Source organism: Sinocyclocheilus grahami, unplaced genomic scaffold (assembly GCF_001515645.1).
Source record: "Sinocyclocheilus grahami isolate Dianchi unplaced genomic scaffold, SAMN03320097.WGS_v1.1 scaffold433.1, whole genome shotgun sequence".
Lineage (NCBI taxonomy): Eukaryota > Metazoa > Chordata > Actinopteri > Cypriniformes > Cyprinidae > Sinocyclocheilus > Sinocyclocheilus grahami.
In genome coordinates this window covers 534,914-543,514 of record NW_015505612.1, presented here as the reverse complement: position 1 = coordinate 543,514, position 8,601 = coordinate 534,914, and the positions used below count along the sequence as shown (strand labels likewise).

General features: G+C 38.0%; 2 protein-coding genes across 2 annotated transcripts in view; both read right to left on the bottom strand.

The window, feature by feature from the left end:
* Nucleotides 1-372: 372 nt before the first annotated feature.
* LOC107551791 (transmembrane protein 44-like) lies at nucleotides 373-4,368 on the bottom strand. The gene is made up of 9 exons (XM_016233516.1): nucleotides 4,097-4,368; nucleotides 3,893-4,022; nucleotides 3,029-3,119; nucleotides 2,756-2,916; nucleotides 2,526-2,612; nucleotides 2,064-2,234; nucleotides 1,746-1,967; nucleotides 1,498-1,641; nucleotides 373-660 (listed from the first exon to the last, which is right to left on the bottom strand). The coding sequence occupies exons 1-9, from the start codon at nucleotides 4,240-4,242 to the stop codon at nucleotides 631-633; spliced, it is 1,182 nt and encodes a 393-aa protein (XP_016089002.1). The 5' UTR covers nucleotides 4,243-4,368; the 3' UTR covers nucleotides 373-630.
* Nucleotides 4,369-4,897: 529 nt separating this feature from the next.
* Nucleotides 4,898-8,601, bottom strand: part of LOC107551801 (large subunit GTPase 1 homolog) — a 6,605-nt gene continuing 2,901 nt past the window's right edge. Inside the window, exons 6-14 of the mRNA XM_016233530.1 lie at nucleotides 8,173-8,233; nucleotides 7,919-8,095; nucleotides 7,025-7,330; nucleotides 6,832-6,933; nucleotides 6,456-6,599; nucleotides 5,878-6,001; nucleotides 5,699-5,778; nucleotides 5,444-5,617; nucleotides 4,898-5,311 (exon numbers count right to left, since the gene is read on the bottom strand). Of these exons, the coding sequence (XP_016089016.1) occupies nucleotides 5,132-5,311; nucleotides 5,444-5,617; nucleotides 5,699-5,778; nucleotides 5,878-6,001; nucleotides 6,456-6,599; nucleotides 6,832-6,933; nucleotides 7,025-7,330; nucleotides 7,919-8,095; nucleotides 8,173-8,233 (1,348 nt within the window). The 3' untranslated portion in view covers nucleotides 4,898-5,131. The remainder of the gene's footprint in view (nucleotides 5,312-5,443; nucleotides 5,618-5,698; nucleotides 5,779-5,877; nucleotides 6,002-6,455; nucleotides 6,600-6,831; nucleotides 6,934-7,024; nucleotides 7,331-7,918; nucleotides 8,096-8,172; nucleotides 8,234-8,601) is intronic.

Below are 8,601 nucleotides of genomic sequence, written 5' to 3'. Positions count from 1 at the left end.
TCCTTTAAGGCTTAAGTATCTGCACAGGAATGTTTAGTTGCTCATAGGCACAGACACAAAGAACAGGGTTAAGAAAACCCCTCGGCCTGTCCACTGTTCTCCATGCATCGGGCGGGTGACAGACCCGCTCTTAAAATAGCAGAGGGCCAAATCTCCTGTAGACTGAACAAGCATTTTGTACCACTTCCGATGCAGAAAGGTCCTGCCCTGTTCCTTTATTACAGATCTTAAACAGCAGAACAATTAAGCAACAACAAGAACTTCTGGAACACCAAGCCCAGCTCTCTCCTTCACAACTGCTTACAGTAAATGACACAGTGGACTGAAATTGCAAGAATCTCCCATTTTGATCATAGTTCTACCCCAAAATGCCCAATTATCTCATTCAGAATTAAAAAAAAATGTTTTTTAATTATTTTGTTCAACTCTCACAGCTAGTCATGAGTCTTTATATAACAAATTATATTACTTAGTTTACAATTCCACCTGGTAACTGATGCTAGTCCTCAGAAATTGAACAATTTACCTACAGTAACAGCTATCAGAAATCACACATTTGTCACTGGAAGACTGCTCTTGACATCAAGAAAGATGTCATGGTCTGACTCTGAACTCTTCATCACACAGTGTTCAGAGGAGGTTCACATGCTTAGCTTTTTCCTGTTTGGTGAATAAAACAAAGTTCAATTGTTTTCCTCCAGGGCGATTTGCCTTTGTTTTAGATTAAATGACATCCTCAATCGCTTGGCATTCTCAAAAGCCACTTAGAGAGCCAAGAAAGGACTAGACCGCAACACAATAACATTTTCAGCAATACCTACATGTACAATTTAGATTATATTATATTGTATTGAATGATTAGATTATATAGTCAATTTTCTTTCAGATAAGTGTGCAAAAGCAGTATGTTGAATGAAAGATAAAACCTTCTGAAACACTGTCAAGACACTCAAACACATTTATTTTACATGTGATTTGTTTCAAGTCACCTATCTTTAAATCTATGCTACCATCTACCCTCAGAAAGCAGTACTGCAGCCACCAATTATTACATTTTATGTTCAATACGAGTTTTTCTATGTATAATTTGAAGTTTGTGTTAAGTTAATTAATGAAAACAAATTATATTCTATAATTGTATATATTATTTAGCATGGATGGATAGATAGATAAAAAAATATAACTTATAAATATGTATTTTATATTTCTAACATTCGTAATATAATCATATAATGAATAATGAATGAAAAATATACTAGAATATAAAATACATAAATACATTAATATATTTTATCTTGGTTTTATATATTTATCATCATTTTTATGTAATATTTTACTACTATTTTATTCAGTTTATTTATTTTTATCTACTATTTTTATTTTACTTATAACTTGTTTTGTGCATAAACAAATTCAGCTATATGAAATCATGCGTGTAGGCCATTTCTTTTGGAGTCGTGTCAAAGCTCTGAAAAGAAAAAAGAAAGGTGTTCTAACCTCTAGTTCAGAGCCGACAGAGGACGAATCAGTCGAGGTACCAGAAGAACACTGTTCATCAACCCGTACCACCCTGACAGTCCTCTTTAGAGGAAGATTCTCTGATGAGCCGTCCCGTGAGATGGTCACCTCCTTGAGACAAACCTGGAAGAGGCACCAGTCAAACATACCATGACTTTTGATAGATAATCATTACCATAACTTATGGACTGCTCAGTACACCATAAAATGTCTTAAAAAGTGCAAACCTTCCTCATTGGCTGTATGTTGACATCCATGTAGAGTCCCATGTCAGTCCCTTTGGGAGAAATGCCTCTTGCTGAGAGGTGCTTCTTCCTGTAGCATTCAACATTGTTGTTGCACAGCTGACCCGTGACAGAAGAGTCACCTAGTAAAGATTCAGTATCCGAGTCTAAAGACCGGACAGAAGGGCGCTTATGGTTGGATCTGTAACAGATGAGGACCACAATCTGAACATCAAAGTTAAAGAGCGGACTGAGAACACTGGTACATTAAATGCAGTCTTTTCAAACTTAGAGTCATTTATAGTCCGTGTCAAAGGATACAAAAAGATCCAGAACTGCACAGCTGATAGCAGAGAGTATCCATGGCATTGCTTTAACAAAAGCTCTTAGCTGTGTGTCATAGAAAAGAATGGCAGATGCATAGAGAGATCCAGCTACAGAACACAGAACTCTAGAGCACACCTGCACAGCAGAATTCTGCTCTCCTCTATTCTGCAAAAGACAGAAAAGACACATTGGGACAGTTTAATCAGCTGTTTGGACACTCGTTCTGACGGCACCCATTCGCTGAAGAGGATCCACTGGTGATCAACTGATGTAATGCTAAATTACGTCTTTAACAAACTCGTCTACATCTTGGATGGCTTGGAGAACATTTTCAGCAAATGTTCCTTTTTATATGAACTATTCCTTTAAGCCAAACAAAAGGACACGATAATGTGTTGGAATGAAGAGCTCAAAAGAATTACTTCGATTGCAAAAGTGCTCACAAATGCTACTTACAGCTTTCAGGATGAAGGGAAACTTAGCAGTCCAGCTGATTGCGAAGGACAGAAGACCCAGCATGTAACCAAGGTTCTCAGTATAGTCCTGTTCCCAAAAGACACAAGCAAAGTCACACTTGCTTAAAACAGACCTATCAGTATTTTTGCATATGTTATAAGTTTACATATAGTATCAGATATGGCACGGCTCTATATACACCTGTCTCTTCTGACTAGGAGTTTACTTACATTGAGGAATATTCCGAGTGGTCTCCTCATGGTTGGAGATACCTTTACTGGACTTGAATGGACTGGTAAACCCAGGTAAACGTTGCCGCCCATTACAAACAGTAGACACACAACTAGAAAATTCTGCCGCCTCCTCCTGGACACCATTCTCATTTTCTTTCCTTAAGAACATGATTGAGAAGTCATTTATTGTGATGCCTGATGATTGACAGCACAATTATACCAATGAGAGAGAGAGAGAGAGAGAGAGAGAGAGAATAATCAAATCCTTACCCATTTTTGACTTGTACCATAAATAAATGGAGAAAGATATTGACAGGAAATGGACAACATCCAAAATGGCCATATATGAAGCCATAGAAATCTGCAACAGATGGACAGAACATGTGACTTTCATTTAATGTAGTATTTACAAGAACGTATGCAACACCCCATCTAGAATGTTAGCGTCACTTTCTTGTGGTATGGTCAATTTTGTGGGTAATAATGGAATTGTTTATAGTTTAACTACTATTATTATTATTATAGAATTCGTGAAAAATGTAATTTATTTTTAAACCTTTTTTTTTTGTAGTATTTGAACATTTTCCCCACTCCTTTGCAGACTGCAAGTTATATGATACATCTGAATGTTTCTTTTTGCCATTAAAAACAAAACGTTTGAGATTTGACTGCTTTTGATATTTTGATAAGTGCATTAAAGCGGATACATTTAATTAAAAAAAAAATCTTCATCCATGTCTTCATTCTTCAATTAGGTCATATGAAGGTCATTTTTTGTGATTTTATTTAGATCACTGGTCTGACTTGCACATCAACACGTATATCAAGGTCACCAAATCCAGCAAGGCAGCATTAGAGATCCGTTACCACCCTCTATTGTACACAAAAGGCTTTAACGTTAGCCCAAAACACCCTGATGATGTCTAAACTTCTTACTTTATATCCTTGAAAGCACATTACTCTAATGTCACCAGCTGCTGATATAAAGCAGGGTCATGCCATTGAACAGTACCTCTTCCGGCCGATAGGGGTCACTGTTTGTTCAACAAACCGTCATTGATTCAAGGAGTTCGTGAGGTAACGTTAATAATAAAACTCTTCAGTGAAATTAAGAACTTTTAACAGATTTCTCACCTGAAAATCAAACTGTTTGGAAAGTAAAGCGCCCACTGCGCTGCACAAGTTCCCCACGAAACAATACAAAGCGCAGACTGCTTCATCACCCCAACTCTTGCTTCGCGTTTTGCATCTGTGATAAAGAAGACTGAGAGGGAGCGACAAATGATGAGAGTTTATCCTTTTACAAACTTCGGCTAATTTAAGTCACAGCACACTCACAGTGAACAGGACACCAGTAACATCAAAGCAGACAAGACGTAAAGAGCAGCCGAGATGCAAATATGTTCTTCATATGTCGAAAGACAACTTTTAACAAACTCTGGGCTCCATCGGTAGACAATATCTAAGACTGTCATTTTATCCATTTGTTTCACTTAAGCTATTACCCATTGAGGGAGAAGAAACACTGAGAAAGTCGAAATGTTTGTTTCTAACTTCTATCATTAGCTGCCAGCTGGATGGATGTAGTGAACCGCTCGTCAATCACCTGTATTTTTAGGTAACGCCCACATGCTTATCTCATACATATTAATTACGTACTCTGACGTCCATCCAGTTGATTGGCTGTAAGGCTGCGGTTAGAAAGTGGACTCTAGCCAGTCCTGTACTCGCAAATCTATTTTATTATATACGTACGTACGTGTGTGTGTGTGTAAAATGCATGTAGTTTATGACCTTTTGTCACTGAGAAACTGCATGGAATATTTCCAAATATGTGAGAAACTTGCTAGAGTTAATGTCCAATCTCAGCATCAAAAATACACACGTTCCCTTCTAGATTAACTTTTTTTTTTTTTTTTCATTAAAAAGGTCATTTACAAACCTTTGGCTATTACTACCAGACATTTCCACACAATCTCTTATTTAAATAGCATTAGAGCTTGAAGAAAAAACGCAGTACTAATGATACATTTGACACAAATTACAGATACAAATTAGAAACTGTCACTAAACTTATAGGATCATTGTCAGCTTTGTTAGACATCCATATACTCTACTAAATGGAATCCACAATTTAGGTAAAGAATAAAATTGCTTTCTATGACATTTAAAGAGGGCTTCTTTTATTAGCGTTTGCCAGTGTTCATCAATACACTGATAAAATACAGAGTGATAGTTTGCTATTATAAGTGATATTTTAAACAAAGAGGAATTTCCAGCAGCACTAATCAATCACATCCAGGTATGAGCCATGGTGAAATTACGGTCTTTGCTATAAAGAGTGTATCCAATCCAAACATCTTAGAATATGGATTATGCATCCAGATGTTTGTTGAGTCTTCTCACTTTCTCCTTCTTGTTCCGGTTACCATGTTTTTTCCAAGGTTTGCCAGTCTGTTGTTCTGTGTTTGCGTTTAAAGGCCCAACAGGACCACTTCCGGGCTTATAACCCATCACCATCTGCACACCTTTGGTCAACGCTTGCACATTTTCCTATGAAAAATGACATTATGAGCACTGTGAGTGATTTAAACCTAAAAACAAAATATCAATTATTTCCTTTTCAGTAGCCATGTAATGTACAGGCAAGCACTGCCTCAAACCCATTAAAGGAATGAATCTCACTTGATGAAAGAAATGTTTATCCACTGTGTTCTCTATGCGTCTGACTTTTTCTGGTTTGTCAGCATGGCTACCAATCTGTTCGAATCCTCCACTCCGCTTGGCAAACCTGGCATGCTGAGGCTGGAAGTCTTGAGGGTTGATGTGAGGTGGAGGGTGGCAGTAAAGGAGTTTACCCTGCAGAAAATCAGATAGGAACAGGTTGGCATTTCTCATTCTCCATGATTATAACTATAAAATTCATGAAAAGGCACTTACACTGACATAGTCTTTCAAAATATAACGGGCTGATCTTGATTGGTCTGGCTGGCCATGTGCTGTCATGAAGCCTCTCATATCTGCATGAAGAGAATACATTATAATTGGTCTGTTGTAGCAGGGTTGGTTAAGTGTGGTGTGAAATGCCTTAATGTGTCCATTGTGCAAAGAAAACTGACATCCATATGCCATGAGCAGCTCCTCGTAAGTCGGGGGTCGATCGGGGTCCTCGTCCTCCCTCGGCCTGATGATGTTGATACCGTAGGTCCCCTCCAGCACAGTTCGAGGGATAGTCTGACATACGTATTTAGGTTAAGGGCAACATTTTGCAATTCAAGCTCTGCCTCTTTGTCAGATAATTTAGGACACTAGGTCTTATAACATACATTGCTATTCAAATGTTTGGGGTGAATAATATCTTGTTAAAGAAATTAATACTTTTACTAAGCAAGAACAATACAGACATTTGTAATGTTACAAAAGATAACAAATAAATGCTGTTCTCCCCCCCCCCCCCCCCCTCCCATTCATTAAAGAATCTTTTTTTTTTTTTTTGTTATCGCGGTTCCCACAAAAATATTAAGCAGCACAACTGTTACTCACTTTAAATTGTAAACTGTAAACTGTAGTTTTGATCAAATAAATGCAGTCTTGGTAAGCATAAGAGACTTCTTTCAAAAACATAAAAAAACCCAACCCCAAACGGTAGTGTGTTAAAAATGCAATTATCATGATCCTTGTTGTTTAAAAAGGTTATCAAAGAGATGGCTGGAACGTGATCTCTCATCTGATCGATGGGTAGGATCCCGCTGCAGATCATCTCGGCTTTGGTGGACACAAAGGAAGGCATGACCAGTCCGGGACAATCACACAGGCAGAGACCAGGATCAACAAACAGAGTCTGAAACATGTGACACACCAACAGTCAATAAAACTACAATAATAAATGCAGACCTTTTAATTAGGACATGCTCATAGACTGCTAAATTGCTAGTTGCTAAATTCTTGATTCTCATGGCTTGACAGCTATTGGTATACAGCTAGATAATGTATAGGGAATGAGTGATTTAAGGGCGAAAATGTCAAGAATTAATTTTGTGGATTGTTCATTAATTAGATAGAAAAATACTCACCTGAAAATGCTTTGTGTGTCCAGGTGTCGCTGAAACTGAGACTTTCTTATTCCTCAGGATGGTGTTGATGGTAGAGCTTTTTCCAACGTTAGGATATCCCACCTTAAAGAGAATTTAGAGTTGAAATATGAACATGAGTTCTGAAGGACAGTGTCAATGTTTGGTATAAGGTAGAAATGTAATTTAAACTCACCAATCCTACTGTGATTTGTCCATCTTTGCATGCTGGCCCAGAACGCACAGACTTAAAAATTTCCAGCAGCTCATTTTTGCGTAGCAAACGGCTTGAGTTGTAGAAAGATGAAACCGCTGTGGATTCTGGTTTCTCCTCAACATGATCTTCGTCTCCTGATTCCTCAGAGCATGTCTGCCATTCTGTCTCATCAACACAGACTCTCTCATCTTTCTCTTCATTTGTTGAAGTGCTATGCTCCTCATGAAGATCTGTTGCTTCCTGTTCCGTATCACTCTGATCTTCTTGGTCCATCAGCTCTTCTCCCTTAACCACCAAACATGGAAAAGAAACAGAATAATGAACACAGTTCTCTTAAAAAAAATAATGCAAAATAACCAATCGATTCAAAACAAAGTATTTGTGTCATTTAAACTTTTTTTTTAAATGTTCATGGAAACCTGGAAAGAATTCTCTTTCAAGGATGCATGTATTTGATGCATACATACAATAAAAACAGTGACATTATGAAATATTATTACAATTTAAAATAATTGTTTTTATTTTAATATATATAAAAAAAGTAATGTATTCCTGTGATGCAAAGCAGAATTTTCAGCATCATTACTCCAGTCTCTAGCGTCACATGATCCTTCAGAAATCATTCTAATATGCTGATTTGCTGCTCAAGAAACATTTCTTTTTATCAGTATTATTATAATCAATGTTGAAACAGCTGTGCTGCTTAATATTTTTGTGAAAAATGTGGATTCTTCGATGAATACAAGGTTAAAAAAAACACATTTTTGTTCTACATTTTTAGTTATATTACCTGAAGCTTTCAAACCCCAAATTCAATCGTATTATCAACAACTAAAATAACTTTTAGTGCATCACTGTAGATCCATATATTACCTTCTCCTCTGCCTCGAGTCGTTGTGCCTCAGCTAAAGCGGACCAGAACACTGCTCTGATCCCCTCTTTCTGGAAGTATCGGGCCCAAGCTCGCCTCTGTTCTCTAGTGAGCAGGTCGGCTTTGTTCAGCAGAAGCATGTTTACTTTGTGAACTGAGACCTCTTTTACATATTTTTCCTGGTGGAGGCAAAAATTAAAGCATGATTAAGAAAGAAAGAAAGAAAGAAAGAAAAGAGTGTAATTGTTTTTCTTACAAGATCTGGACAGCGGAAGAGAAGCGGTTTTCTGGCATCAACGATTTGAACCACAACATCACTGAGGATAAAGCAAACAATAGTATTCTAAGAAACCATTTTGCTTCTTACATCAAAGTGTGATTAGTGAGTGAGTGACCCATACTCGGAATTAGTGCTCTGCATTTATCCCATCCAAAGTGCACACACACAGCAGTGAACACACACACACACACACACACACACACACACACACACACACACACACACACACCCCCGGAGCAGTGGGCAGCCATTTTTTGCTGCGGCGCCCGGGGAGCAGTTGGGGGTTCGGTGCCTTGCTCAAGGGCACCTCCGTCATGATATTGAAGGTGGGAGAAAGCGCTGTACATTCACTCCCCCCACCTACAATCCCTGCCGGTACAAGACTTAAACCCGCAACCTATGGGT

Excerpts from the sequence above, each read along its gene's own strand:
- LOC107551791 (XM_016233516.1), bottom strand. The coding sequence starts at position 4,242 with ATGGATAAAATGACAGTCTTAGATATTGTCTACCGATGGAGCCCAGAG. Across the intron at positions 3,120-3,892 it reads CCAAACAGTTTGATTTTCAG|ATTTCTATGGCTTCATATAT; the intron begins GTGAGAAATCTG and ends CATCTGTTGCAG. Across the intron at positions 1,642-1,745 it reads ACATACAGCCAATGAGGAAG|GTTTGTCTCAAGGAGGTGAC; the intron begins GTTTGCACTTTT and ends TGCCTCTTCCAG.